This window comes from Magnolia sinica, chromosome 5 (genome assembly GCF_029962835.1).
Source record: "Magnolia sinica isolate HGM2019 chromosome 5, MsV1, whole genome shotgun sequence".
Classification (NCBI taxonomy): domain Eukaryota; kingdom Viridiplantae; phylum Streptophyta; class Magnoliopsida; order Magnoliales; family Magnoliaceae; genus Magnolia; species Magnolia sinica.
In genome coordinates, this window is record NC_080577.1 from 99,581,144 (window position 1) to 99,597,168 (window position 16,025).

A 16,025-nucleotide genomic window follows, 5' to 3' on the forward strand; every position below is an offset into this window, starting at 1 on the left:
CAAGTCTAAGCCTCTCCATATTCTACATGACAAAGACTTTGAACGAGAGACAGAGTCAGACTCGATGGTGTATGCCCTTGTGGCTAGGGAGAGTGCACCAGAGGCTAGTGTAGAGTTATCCACTGAAGCCATTCCGATAGTGAATGAGTTTCATGATGTCTTTCCTGATGATCTACCGAATGAGCTTCCCCCTATGAGGGATATACAACACGCCATTGATTTAGTCCCTGGGCGACTCTACCAAACCTCCCTCATTACAGAATGAACCCAGAGGAGCATGCAGAGTTGAAGAGGCAGGTTGGTGAGCTCCTAGAAAAGGGTTTCATTCGAGAAAGCACGAGCCCGTGTATTGTGCCCGCCCTTCTTACACGTAAGAAAGATGACACATGGAGGATGTGTGTTGATAATAGAGTCATCAACAAAATCACAATCAAGTATTGGTTTCCCATACCGCGTCTTAATGACATGTTGGACATGATGGCCAATGCTACTATCTTCTCGAAAATTGACCTCAAAAGTGGTTATCACCAAATCCGTATACGCCCTGGCGATGAGTGGAAGACGGCCTTCAAGATGAAGGATGGGCTATACGAGTGGCTAGTCATGCCTTTTGGGCTGACTAATGCCCCGAGTACCTTCATGCATGTGATGACCCAAGTGTTGAGGCCCTTCGTGGGGAAGTTTCTAGTCGTCTATTTTGATGATATCCTAATTTATGGCATGACCAAGGAACAACACATCAACCATTTGAGGCAGGTTTGTGGGATCCTTAGAGCCGAAAAATTGTACGCCAACCTAAAGAAGTGTGTGTTTATGTCTAGCAGTGTTATCTTCTTAGGTTCTGTTGTGTCATCTGAGGGTGTGTCTGCAGATCCCGAGAAAGTCAAGGCCATTATCAATTGGCCTAAACCCCGCAATATTCACAAGGTGCGCAACTTTCACGGCTTGGCCACCTTTTATAAGCGGTTCATTCGGGGCTTCAGTTCCATTATGGCTTCCATCACGGATTGCGTAAAAAAATGAGAGTTTCAATGGACGAAGGCAGCCTCGAAGGCCTTCAACGAGATAAAGGCTAAGATGATCGAGGCTCCAGTCATGCGACTTTCGGATTTTTAGAAAGTTTTTTAGGTCACATGCGACACATCAGGAGTTGGTATAGGAGTACTTAATCAGGAAGGGCACCCTGTCTCCTTTTTTAGTGAAAAACTAAATGAAGCGAAGCAAAAATACTCCACCTATGACAGAATTCTATGCGGTAGTGCAGTCGTTATGCCACTGGCATCACTATCTATTGCCGCAAGAATTTGTCTTGTTCTCAGATCATGAGGCGTTGAGATATCTGAACTCTCAAAAGAAATTAAACCCTAGGCACGGCAAGTGGGTTCAGTTCCTACAAGAATACACTTTTGTGCTTAAGCACAAGGCCAGTGTAGAGAATAAGTCTGCCAACGCGTTAAGTCGTCGAGTCACATTACTCAATTCCATGAGTGTCGAAGTCACGAGGCTCAAGCGTGTCAGAGAGGATTATTTTGAGCGCCTAAATTTTGGAGTTGTGTACGCATCATTATTAGAGAGTCCGTCAGGAGCTAATAGTGAGTATTTAATATTGAACGGATATTTGTTTAGGAGTGACCGTTTGCGCATACCTCGCACCTCCCTCCGTGATTTTCTTGTTTAGGAGTTACATTCAAGAGGGGTCGCAGGTCATTTTGGTGGAGACGAGACCATTGCCCTAGTAGAGGATAGATTTTATTGGCCAAGCCTCAAGCGAGACGTGGCCAAAATTATAGGGCAGTGTTATACTTGTCAACTGGCAAAACAAAAAAAGCATAATACAGGGCTATACACACCTTTGCTAGTTCCATTCGCCCCTTGGCAGGACATCAGTATGGACTTCGTGCTTGGGCTCCCCAAGACCATTCACAACCACGATTCCATATTTATTTTCGTGGACCGTTTTTCTAAAATGGCCCACTTCATCCCTTGTTCGAAGACCTCTGACGCATCCCCTGTTGCCAAATTGTTCTTTAATGAGGTTGTCAAACTTCATGGGTTACCCAAAACAATAGTGTCTGACCGTGACGTGCAATTTATGAGTTATTTTTGGAAGACACTATGGCATATGATGAGTACTAGACTCCAATTTTCTTCTGCCTACCACCCTCAGACTGATGGTCAGACTGAGGTGGTCAATAGGAGCCTAGGAAATTTGCTCAGGTGTTTAGTGGGGGAGCACACCAGGACGTGGGACACTGCACTACCTATCGCCGAGTTTGCATTTAATAGTTCTGTCAATAGATCCACAAGTTTGTCCATTTGAAGTCGTTACTAGTTATAAAGCTAAAAACCCTATTGATCTTGTCCCCATTTCCCTGTCTCATAGGCCATCAGAGTCTATAGAATCCTTTGCATATCATATTCATTCATTACATCAAGAAATCAGGCAAAAGATCAATGCTAGTAATGAACAATACAATTTTTTTGCAAACCAACATAAACGATTCAAGGAATTCAATGTAGGGGACTCTGTGATGGTACGCATCAAGCCAGAGCGGTATCCTCAGGAACAGTTCGGAAATTACACGTGAGTAGCACTGGACTATTCAAAATTATAAAACGAAAGTCCCAATGCGTATGTGGTAGATCTTCTACCTTCCATGAAAATTAGTTCCACATTCAATGTGGAGGATCTAGTTTCATTTCAGGGGACCACTGACACATTGTCAAGCCTTTCTCTTAACCATCCCAGTTCCCCAGATCTTTCCCTTGACCCATGGCCTCTTCCCGACCCATCTTCCCAGCATCTACCTCCTATGACTACCCTTCCCACATCCAGAGAGGAGATAGAGGATATTCTAGACCATCAGATTGTATCGACGCGAGACGGCAGTTTTCAAAAGTTCCTTGTCAAGTGGAAGTCACGCCTAGCTTCAGACAGTACGTGGCTTACTGAGGAGGAGCTTCGGAGACTTGATCCAGACATCTTGGAGCAGTTCAGGAGCTTTGTTTCGCCAGTGGCGAAACCCTCGCAGCCGCGGAGAGTTGATGGGGACATCATGCACACACCCCTTCTATGCACGTATTCGAGAAGGAGGCGGGCCCCACTTTTGATTTGGATTGACGACGACATTTTTGGAGGGCCTCATAATTAGGGGGCTGCGTTATAGAGCATTGGAGTGGACCTAATCATCACATAGATCCTACCATCGGATCTCATGATCGTGGCCCACTACTTTAGATGATCTAGGATTTTGAGTTTTGACTATTTTTGTTTATTAGAAACATCATGAACGGCTTTGATTGCTTAAATTAGTTATTTTATTTACTTTAGCTTTGGTATTAGTGCGCACACATGGAGCAAGGGTAATTGTCTTTTTTGGGTTTCGGGTTTTCTTATAAATATAGCAATCCCATGTAGGTATTGCTATGATATTTTATGAATAAAAATTCCTACGTTTCTTCCTCCCTCTTTGAGTTTAAGAATCGAATTGGGTGCTAAGCCCTCCCTTCTTCGAAAGGTTAACTACCGTGGTGCGAAGCCACATCCGCTCCAAACCATCTCCATCTTCTTACACATCACATCATCACCCTCTACACCCCTTTCACCATCAGTGTCACCCTTTTTCACATCCACGTTTTCTCCTACAGAAGTGCACAAACAGATCTTCAGTTTCTGGCCTATCTGAAGGACTGAAACTTCGGCGGAGTACTACGCACACACCTTGTGACGGATCGACATGAAACTTGGTATGGAGGCAGCCCATCCCTGGCCGATCCTAGTCTAGAAGTCGATTTCCAACTTTTTGGGCCCCACACACATGCGGACGACCTATTACGCACGTGCGTCCAGGCCCATCTGCGGTCCAGTGTGCGTGGCTCATCTCAGGTTCTCTTTTTCCTCTATTTCCTTCTCTTTTAACTTTTTTTTAAAAAAAAAAGGGAAAAAAAAAAAAAAAAACTCCTTAATCCAAACACCTAACCCTAAAGAGTCCCAAATCCCAATTATCCCCAATTTTCAAACCCTAGATTTTCCCCCAAATTGAAACTTAGTGAATCTCTTGAGTTAGGAACAATCCTTTGCAAGAATGGATGATTCTTACACTCCTTTCGGCTTGTCTGGCTTATAATTTTATTTGATCTTGCCCTAAAGTTGTGTAGGCTCGGACCCCCATAAATTCTCCTTTTTGAATGTTTGATAGTATGTAGGATGTGAAATTTTGTGATTGTTTAATATTGATATAATCACGAGCTTGATCTCTTACACTTCATATTTAATTTCATGTCCTGCATCAAATGACTTTTCTCCCATCACCATCATACAAATCTCTCTTGGATCTAATAAGATTTTCATGTTCTCATTTTGGTTATGGAAGTGTGTATTAGCCACTAGAACTCTCGTTGAGCAAAACCTACTGTTGCAGTGGTGGGATCACAAATGAAACTTGTTCATCGACAATTGGCACCTCTAACAGTGGTGCGGCCACCTAGGTCACTAACGTCATGGCATGAATTGTGCCCCTATGGTGGTGATGAGCGTCAACATGGCATCTAGGTTGGTTTCCATGTCTGCATTTCTCTGAAGATGTGGGCCATTTGGTCCTAAAGAGTACTAGAATCTTATCCTCTAGCCATCATGACGAAGGTTGTCTGCAAGTGGGCAAATCAGCTAACTGGCAGACTGATAGCACGAGCCAGCATGTGCAAAGATTGCTCGAAGGAGGAAGTTGTGTTGATTAACCCAAGTGATTGAGCATCCAAGGAACTACGTAGTGGACACAAAGGAGATCCTTAGAGAGAGGGAAGCAAGGTGTCCCGTATCCATTACGATATGGCCGTAAAGGCCGGTACGTATAGGTAACAATTGTGACCGTTACGTGATACGAGTGTGAAACGGGGCAGTTGTTTTTTTGGGGACCGTATCAGCCATTACAGGGGCCATAGTGGCCGTTACGGGGCATAACAGTCGTTACCCCCATAATGGTAAAAACAATGGCCATTTTTCTCCTCATTTTTACACTTTTCTCATTCCAAAAACTTTCTTATATCATTCTACAGCAGATTTCGACCACTTGTACTATAGTTTTTAGGATTAAAAGAGTAGATTGAAGTGATTTGGGCGAATAGAAGCTTCGAGGGCCATTTTTTCATAAAATTGAAAAAAATAGTATATATGCCTTTTTTCTAATTTGTAATTCTAATGCTTGATTATGATATGTAAACATTAGAAACACATAACCATGTTCATAAATTCACCAGACAACCCAATACAACACTCTCACAAAAAGTGGACCATTACGCTACCATAAACATGTTCAAAACAAAAAATGAATACATATTTAGAATATTTACATTATTATGGATTTTCAAAGTATTTTTTTTCAGAAATTTTCTGGCAAAAAAAAAATTCAACCCTTATGGGGTTTGTAACGGTTGTTACACCCCCGTGTCGGTCGTTAAGGTTGATACCCATATCGGTAACAATGGTTATTGTTACAGCCACTGTTACCGATACAAAATACCTAGGAGGGAAGGAAAATCCTATGTCGAAAATGAAAATTGTGATCGCGTCTGGACAGCCCATTGTTGGGAGATTGGCAAGGGCACCTTGTCAAGAAGGGCGCAGGCCAACCGCCTTGTGAGAAGGCCCTCAACACCCAAGGTGTGTGATTGACGACATGTCGGTCGGCAAGCGGGGGTGGAAGTAGATCTACCCCAGGAGCTATTGGATGTAACAAACATACATCTCTCAGGACCAATGGATTGGGATCTAGAATAGGCCGAAACAAGTCCGGCAAAGGCAATGGAAGCCATGGTTGTTAAGGTAACTAAGGCTCAAAAGAAGACTTCTCGGGTGCAACTTGGCTGCTGGAACTCAGGCTATTGCATGGGCCTTAACCCGAGTTGACGACTCATATGAGGAGGTGGGCTTAGTCATTAATGCAATGCTAGCTCGAGCAAAGGCCTTCACCGTTAAGGTAGTCTTAGCCATGGATGTTGTCTTAATGACGAATTGTGTTGTTATGGCAAAACCAACCCTACGAGCAGCCTTGGCCATTGAGTGGCCTTGGCTGGAGTGAAGGCCTTACCTATTATTGTGGCCTTTGCCTAAGCAAGTGCAATGGCGAACAGTGTGGGCAGCCCGAGTGGTATAACAACCGTGAATCCTCCAGCGAGGAGAAAGAATAAGAAGACCTCTTGAGGAGTGAATGCCAATGTTGTAGGGAGGTTTGATGTTGTTTCTTGTAAATTCCAACAATAACAATGAAGTCTTCTTTGAAGCATAAAGAGTGAGCCAGCCACATGAGGACATGTCTATTACGCTTTAGTTCAACCTTATAGATGAAGGAATGTCCCGTTAGGAGTTGCCATTTTTTGCACTAGGGAGATGTCAAAAATGGCACTAAGTTGTTATACTTTGGGTGTACAAGACATAGGCAATGCATGGTCTACAAGGGAGAATACTTATCAATTCTCTTGATGTAACAATGTTCTTTTTTGCATCATAAAACTCACGAAGACACATCCCCTACCCCAAATCACTAAAACATATTCTGGCAATAGCGTAAGGAAAGGTTATAGATTCCCCAGTGGAGTCGCCATTTTTGTTTGAGATAAAATGTATCATTATAATTAAGGGTTTGGAGGAGTGTCTTGACGTTTTTGGTAGCCGTTAGGCGTTAAGTGTTTCATACAGGCATGGTTGGTGTCATGGGCTTGACCATGAGAGGCGGTATCAAATAGCTTATTAGCCAACAAGGCACGAGAAAGGGAAGATTCATCGTGAGGGAGTTTCGTCATCCTTTGATTGCGTTGAGAAAACATTGCTCCCATTGGAGAATTGTCAAGTATTTTGGACTCTATTTGTGCACTTACGGAAACGCCTACATGCTGTGCACCCAAAGAAAGTCTGGTTGAGTAGCTTTTATTAATATCTAGGAATTATTACAATCCAAGCGATGGTTTGGCACGGGCCCTTAATTACATCCCTAGGGGTTTTTTTTTTTAAAGCCTTAGTTAAAAGGTAAAAATCAGAGTACATGTCCTACTGTGTAGTGTAAAACATGTTTTAGTTCTTAGTTCCTTGTCTTTGGAGTGTATAGAACCAAGAGGCTCGTGATGGTCATAAGCATACACAAACGGTTGTCATGACAATGCCATGGGGGCTTACACACCAGAGACAGGTGGAAGATGGTTCTCTAGCTTCCATAATCGGGTGATGAGATCCTCTGGGCCAAGCACTAACTATAAAGAAGTTTGTGCCCAGTCCAAGGCATGGTTGTGTGAGAGGTTTGTTGTGGGTTGTCTGTGCCCATAGTCCTTTGGCAGGCTAAAGGAAAACCCTGCACCTGGGCACAAATATTGTTGATAGATCTGCGCTTGGGCATAGAGCTCAATCCAATAGCGCTTGGCGCATGGCATCGAAGCTTGTATTCAAGAGGCCCTAACCCATGGCAAAAGGTCTCTCCCTTTGCTTGGTTCCTTAGTACATGGCACAAGGTCTTCCCAGTGAATGGGGCAGAATGTTTAGGTAAGTGAGGCTCACCTTATGACTATTGCACCTGAAGTTCCAAAGTCCAAGCCCTGCTTTGTCCTTGTACCTGTGTCATGGCATGTTATGCATATCTCTCTGTGTTGATCTCTCTCTCTTTCTCTTTTCGTATGAGTGCTTGGGGTATTTATAGGCTTGTGAGCCCAATTTTGCTAGCACCCGACCTCTACTCTTGCCCTAGCAATTTCCTAGCACAGAGCCCTCTGTTGGTTTTTGCTTCCTTGTCATGACGTTATGATATCATCGTTTGGCACAGAGCTGCTGGAGCTGAGTTGATGTGGCGCAAAGATGCCATTGGATGCATGGAGGCTCGTTTGGCTAAGTACGAAAATCATGTGTCAAAAGTCATCAAACTTTTCTCCTTTTTTGTATTTAGTTTTTTTTTTTTTTTTGTATTCTTTCTCCGCCCCCTTGCTTTTGCTTTAGTAGGTCTCTCAATAAATTTTGTATCTATAAAACTAAAAAATAGACCTTTGTCATTAGCAAGAAGCCAACCAAATGCAACCACTCAAGGACCAAGATGATGCCACATGGATGCAGTATGGGCTATTAAACCACTCATGGCACCAACTCTGAGAAAACAATAGAATGACCTAACCATGAAAGCTCCACAAAGATTGATCTTCCAATGACAACTATCCCTTGTCTGAGTAGAAAGGGCAACTATCCCATATCTAAGTGAAAGTGATCTCGCAATCTTGCCAAATCATTTGTTTAGGAATATAAGCCAACTAACAATGCTCTCATTTTGTTTGTAGTAATTAAATAAAAGCAAGAGAACGCAAACACCATTGAGCCATCATGCTAACGAAGAATCTATCCACCCCCACTCAAACCCAAACTGCCTTGTGATGCACTATCCAAATTTAGTTTGAACACATCAATAAGGGGACAAACCTATCTGCTTATAATCACCTTATGCTTTTCACAGGACAGAGGAATGCACAAAGAACTTAAAAGTCACATTATCCATGAAGCTGATTTCTCTAGGGAATTTGACACCCAACTAAGTAAGAGCTACTGGATGAACAATTCTTTGGCTAAAGATGCTATAACCAAGACTATGGCCATCAAATCTACGCCTATTGCATTCTTACCAAAGTTCACAAGAAAGGAGAATAGGAATGAGACCAATATAGTGCTTAGGTTGAGAAGAGGATATAGATGTGTGGCAGAACCACAGATTGCATCTCTCCTAAAAGGACTAAAAGGCATCAAACAGAATACCCAATATCATGCTAAAATGCCACCAAATCCAAATTGCTAGGTGCCATGTTCTCAACACGTGATCCACGAATTCATCATATATGGGAACCAATGTTTTCCGTATCGTTATCGCGTAATGTATCTCACCCTTGGGATACGGATACATATTGGTTATTGTATGGGATATATCGGTTGTATCGCGTAATGTATCGCTGTTGTTGGAAAACATTCAGAAACTAATCAAATTGTTCAATGTAACTTCAAGGATTGTTAAAAAAGACATCAATACAAACTTGGAAATCAAAACATCACCAAAAAAAAAAAAAAAAAGTGCACATAAGAGGTTTCCTTTGTATAGGGTCCTAAAATCTGTGTTGTCCGACTGGACTGATGCAATTATATTCAAAGTCAATTCATATAATTCACAAACGTAAGAAGACGCGTATGGTGAGCATTTAAAGAGTTAGGATTTCTAAACAGTCTAACCCTTTAAATTCTCACCAAAAAAAGACTTCCCACGTTTCTACGGTGACCAATTCAAATGACCCTTTAAATGCTCACCAAAAATAGACTTCCCAAATGTATATGGTGACCAATTCATATGACCCTTTAAATGCTCACCAAAAAATAGGCTTCCCATGTTTTTGCGCGATATCGATCGATATCGAGAATTCTATAAAAGGGACTGGTCGCGATATTCCGCAACATCTGCAAATTATGCAGTACATTGTGATACCATGAGATATCTTCTACAATACAAAGAATTTCAGAAACTAACTTAGAGTTTCATATCGCCTAGGTGGGATACAAGACATATCGTAGGATATATTGGCCGATATCATCAATACTGAAAACATTGATGGGAATAGACAGCACTGACAACTGGACACCATATAAATGCCAAGATACTGAATATTGTCATCTGTGGGAAGTTTATTAGCCAAACCTCAACATAAGAAACAACCATTTTTGTGGGCCTTCCAATCTCCAAAGGCAGCAATGACATTCATATATATCATGCCATTGACAACTGACATTCCAAGCAGATTTAGTCGTGAAAAGCCCATTTGTTCAATGACATTCCAAGAAGATGCAACCATGCTGCATCTTCTGCTATACGATAAAATTCTAAGTTGTCCAGCATTAAACAAACAAACACAGCCATAGTCAGTGAAAGATTCGAATGTAATTCTACAATTGCCTAGCAAAAAATCCTGCTTCTTCTTCACTCTGCAACTGCTGAAGTTACCGAAGCCAATAATTCAACAATATCATCATCATGATAGCCTTGTCCCACATGTGTGAGCAAACAGCAGTACAAGCATACATGTTACTGTCAACTAAAAATGGGCCATACATTAAAAGGCAACAAATATGTAAGTAAACACATTATAGAATTCTAGAATAATAAACCTAGCCAATATGATCATAAATAATAATATAATGAACGATCTGGAAAGTCTGAACATTGAAGTAACTACATTGAATGATCAATAATCAATACATCTAAAAGGACAAGTCAAATGATCGATCCACTTACGATCAATTATTGTATCAGATTTCCTAGATGTGGATTTTCTGCACCAAAGATAAGAACAAATGTGCTATAAAAGGCGAGCTAGTTCAGGTAAAGATATTATAAAATTTTACAATGGGTTAAAAATAAAAAAAATAAAAATAAAAAAATCAAATTCCAGAGAAAAATGCAAAACAGATACAAGACAGACAATTAATAATTCTAAATTGATCAATCACCTTCAATGTTAAGTTAACGGAACCAATATTAGATTCATGATGTGATTTTATTGGTAAGAAACTATGCCCAAAATCACCAGGATGATTTTATTCTCCATCCGAGATCCCACAAAATGGACACCAAGCTGAGCCATGCATTATGAAAGATCTTGATTGAACTGTTACCATCATTAGATCAGGGTTACATGTCCTACTGCAGTCCATACTTAACCTACCCTATGCAATGGATTTGAAGCAATGGTGGGTGATGTGGGGCCAATGGCCCCATCTCAAAACATCAAGATCCTTGAAAGAGGAAGACATTGCAAGTGCTGAAGTCCAAGTGGACCCCACGCAGAAAAATCACCATCCATTTGAGTATTTTGGGTTTAAATTGCTCAGCACGGATTTGGGGTTGTAAACATGGAGACAATAGAGTGAAGAGCTTGCTTGTATATTCCATTGATCAACTGAAATATATACAGCCTAAGCACAAGATCTAACAGCTAATCAAGGTATAATACAGCTATGTAAAGATTGTACTGTACATATTATCCTATCCCCTAACATCTGCCCACGAGTTTGAAAGGTGAAAAAAGTAACCAATTTTTGAAGCATTCTTTAGCAGCAGGAACAACGATCAGGTCTCCAACACCTAGAGATGGTTTCCAAGGTGGGTGTGAGAAGCAACAAGCAGTGACGAGAGCTTAAAATGCCATGAACAGTAACAGACATCTTGATAAGTGATGCCAAACTTCAAATTCTGACTACCAGATACCATTGACTGAACACTTCAAGCAACAGATACCAACAACAGGAGCATTGTTGGTGAGAAAAGCCTTCATATTCATGATCAACAAGAACAGAGGCGGGGATCATATCGGTGAATGGAGTTGACATTGACGACGAATATCGGAATGCTGATGCAAAACAATGAACCAGAGAGAAATCCATTAGACAGGAATTTGATCTGTAAACAGGAGATTAGATCAATGAACATAAGATCCGATCCAAAGACGAGATCATATCCAAATTCAAACACCGGTGACTTGCAATTCATTAAGCAGCACAAATGTACTGAGACAAGTTTAGGCAGCAGCTAGCAACTGCTTCAGGTGCAAAATGGCTTGGGTTCACAATGCTTTAGGTTTGCTGAGCCAGGATCCAATGAATAGTGGAGATCAAATCTGATTATACGAGGATGATGGTGAAGAAACTGATCCCCCGACCAGTGTGGCAGATCCAGTAATTAGTTTGGAAAATCAATCAAAATCTTTTTTTTCTTGAATATCCATTGAAATCCAATAAGTTTCCATGCTAGCAAGGACTACGGATTCTCAAAACCCTGCTTATTCAAAAAAATACCCACTCATGAAAGCATCCAAATATGCGATCTCGGCACCTTCATTGCCACCAAAATGGCCAAACTCAAACATAATGAACATGCTTGCACTGCAATGACAGCAACCAAATTTGAACACACCAAAACTAATTCTCACCGTGCAAAAGATGGCCATTCAGATGCCAATACTAGCAAAAATTATGAACTACAATTTTCACCTTCAAAACATGTATATATCCTCTACAAGAGTTCTGATTCTTGGATGGCAATAATGAAAAAGTTCCACTTGGACAATGATTTGTCATTTGAGTACGATCCAACATAGATGTGGAAGCATGGTCAATGTTGAGAGTAACAGAGGTAGCATGGTGATACGACAATGATAATACCAACAATGTGCATGGCAATGTGGACCCCACATTATAAGCGAAATAGCCGAAAGTGGAAGAAAGTCCAAGTTGTATTTTACACTAACATTTTAATAAGTTGTATCTTCCCCATTATTTTAATAAGTATAGAGACTAGAAACATGGAAATATGATGAGAATGACTTTACATAACATTATTTCATTTTTATTGAAAAGCATGGACCATGAGAAATTTTTTGTTCTCTTTTCTTTGACTATACATTTGATAGATCCTACCATTGGAGTTTTTTTTTTTTTTTTTTTTTTTGGCTTTGGAATTTCTCTTGTTGACTAACATTTAACCCTCTTTCTCCAAATCTTTGTATGTTAATTGCTATCAAAGCCGTTTGTTTTTGTTATCCTAGGGACTAATTGCATTTAGTTGATTCAAGGGTGTCCACACAAAAATCCACCGATGGGATTTGATCCAAATGATTCCGGACAAACTTAATTGAGAGGATCCAATTCCTGGTGTAAATCGATTGGCCCCACCTGATCAACTGTCATGGATTTGAGATCAACATGGGGCTTCTCAACCCTTTCATTCATCTAAACTAGATGGGGAACCAGGAAAAACCACCACCTACCCATCCAAGACATCTTGAATAGGCATATCATCATATCTCCAAGGCCAACTTTAAACTATTCAAAAAGGAGGGTCATCCGCAGTTGATTATCTTCATCATATTAAAGTCATTACCAATTCCTTGGCTGCCATAAATTACCCAGTTCCTGATCATGATTTGCTTTTATACACTGCAGAAGCCTGGCCCTCTTATTCGAATCAGTGTGAATCGGCTCTGTGATTCGCGCGAAGGTAGTTTGCCTGAACTGAGTCAACCTTCTACCTTGTACTTATTGACCCTATTAGACACTACCTCCTATAGATCCTACAAATCGTCCCTCACTGCTAAAGAAGTCAATATTAGATTCACGTTCCTCCCCCCCTCCCTAACGCTCATTTTGAATGTCCCTCCAAAAAGGCTCCACCATCTCATGTCTAGGGAAACCGTTAGAGACTTCATCATCATCTAAGCCTTATCCCAATTAATTGGGGTCAGCTACATGAATCTTGTTCCGTCATTCCCTCTAACAAGGGCCAGAACTTCAGTTAGACCATAGGCCAAGTCTTTTCTTATTACCCCTATCCATGTCCTTTTAGGCATTCCCCTTACCCTTTTAGATCCTTCAACATGTACTAACTCACTCCTAACCAAATCAGTTCTTAGTCTCTAACGCACATTACCAAACCATCAAAGTCTATTTTCCTTCATCTTACCCTCATCTTATTATCTATTGATGCTACTACTAAGTTCCCTCAAATGCATTCTAGTTCTATCCTTCCTCATCTTCCCATTCATCCATCTGAAGATCCTCATTTCATATGCACTCATCCTATGAACATGTTGTTCCTTAACAACCCAACATTCTGTTCAATAAAGCACGTTGGTCTTATATCTATCCTACAAATTTTCCCTTTCAGTTTGAGTGGTACAAGTCAATCACATAAAACCCCAGAGGTGCATTTCTTCCACCCAACTTGAATTCTAGGGCAACATCCTTCTCAATCTCTCCACTCTCATGAACTATTGACCCAAAGTATCAAAAGTGATCATTTTGGGATGCTTTTTGGTCAGCAATCTTAACTAATTCCTTGTTTTCACTTCGGTTGTTACTAAAATTGCACTTTATATACTCTTGTTTAGTCCATCTAATTTTAAATCCTTTAGATTCTAAAGCAACCCTTCATAAAGCTAGGTTTGTGCTTATACCCTCCCTCATCTCGTCAATCAAAACTATGTCATCTACAAACAACATACACCAGGAGATCTCTTCTTGCAAATGCCTCATTAACTCGTCCATAACCAATGCGAAAAAGTACGTTTTAATGTCGACCCCTGGTGCAAGCATATGGTAATTGACAACTCATTCGTCTCTCCACTAATGGTCCTCACTCACACACATCCTTAATCACATCGATATATCCTCTTGAAACTCCTTCCTTTCCCAAGATCCACTAGATTAACTCTCTAGGGACCCTATATTATACTCTCTAAGTCAATAAAAACCATGTGGAGATCCTTCCTCCTCTCACAATATTTCTCCGTTAATTGTCTGATTGAGAAAAAAAGCTTTCGTGGTAGACCTCCCAGGCCAGAAACCAAAATGATTTGTTGAGTCATTCGTCTCATGCCTTAGTCTTTGCTCAATTCTCTCATAGTTTCATAATATGGCTTATAAGTTTAATCCCACGATAGTTAGTATAGCTCTGTAAGTCTCATTTATTCCTATAAATAGGTACCATGGTACTTTTCCTCCATTCCTCTAGAATTTCTTTGATCATACAATCTTGTTGAACAACTTTGTCAACCAAAATAACCCAGTATCTCCCACACACTTCCAAACCTTTATTGATATAACATCTGGTCCAAGGGCCTTTCCTGCTTTCATCTTTCTCAAAGCTTCTTTTCCATCAGATATCCTAATCCTATGAAAGTATCTATGATCTCCTATATCATTTGAGTGTCTGGTTCCTTCTATCCCTACGCTCTCAAATTGGTTGTCATTTAACAAGGTCTGAAAATAGTTTCTCCACCTTTCATTAATCTCATTGTCATTTACTAGTACCCTTTGGTTATCGTTCTTAATCAAGGTATGTAAAAACGATTATGTGATGGCCATAACGATAATAGTGGGTGTTGTTATGCATTACGGGGCCGTAACAGTCATTTCAGGGGTGTAACAGTCCATTACAGGCCGATATAGGTCACCCCCCCTCCCCCCCCCACTAAATGTTGTTATGTCATAAACTTAACAGTGGTGACCATTACGGACACTGTTACCATTATTGAATACCTTGCTCTTAATGCATCTAACATCATCTACGTAGCTACCCATCCTCCTTTCTCTCATTTTTACAAGTTAGAAGATATTTTCTCACCTTCTTTTGACCCCAATCTGTTGTAAAGATCATAAGCCATACATTTAGTCTCACTTGCTACTTTCCTAGCAATCTCGTTGGGGACTATTGTCCTCACCACTTTTTTTTATATGAATATTTGTTTGTGTAGAATGGTTACCTCAGGGGAAAGGGGGGATGGTAAGAATCAAAAGCCAAATTAGCACCCATAGGAAAGGTAAAACCATTAGTGCTTCCATGGGGAGAGACCTAGGGATTTAAATCACTGTACTTGGGGATGAACACATGTCACGATTAAGCCTCAAAACATCCTATCATCCAGCTAGAAGTTTGACTAATATTATGAGCAAGCGACGCATCAAAAAAGGTGGTCGATTTGAAATTTAAAGGGACTGACCTAGCTGGAAAGCCCTAGAATATTTGAAAATTTTGGAATCCGAGGGCCAAGTGTCGCATCAGGTATGAGAAGGATTAATAGTTGCATGCAAGCCACATGCCACAACATCCATGCCATTGCCATGTAGGCCATTCTGTTGCAATATCTACCCTCAATCTCTCCCTCAGTTAAGAGCAATGAATAGGGGGATCCTTGCTAGACAATCTACTATCCTAGAAACCGTTAAAATATGGATTGGACTTCAGGGCAAACTGAAAGCCACCATTCACTAGAGCTAGCCATGGACCTGGCCCAGCCAAGCATAATCAATATTTTAAACAGGCCCGACCAAACCAGTTTATCTCAAGCAGCAAACCCTACTATCCGCCACCTAGGGAACACGATTAAGTGGCAGATTATATAAGAGGCTTCAGTAATCATGACAACCTGAAACAAAAGGCCACCCACCTCTCACTCAGTCACCTATCGCA

The 16,025-nt window shown here is 40.9% G+C and overlaps 1 protein-coding gene across 3 annotated transcripts in view; it reads right to left on the reverse strand.

Annotated features, from left to right (window-relative positions):
- Positions 1-16,025, reverse strand: part of LOC131246419 (uncharacterized) — a 68,698-nt gene that overhangs the window by 44,732 nt on the left and 7,941 nt on the right. For all 3 annotated transcript variants that reach the window (XM_058246528.1, XM_058246527.1, XM_058246526.1), the window contains exon 4: positions 10,296-10,333. In XM_058246528.1, coding sequence (XP_058102511.1) covers positions 10,296-10,333 — 38 coding nt within the window. The remainder of the gene's footprint in view (positions 1-10,295; positions 10,334-16,025) is intronic.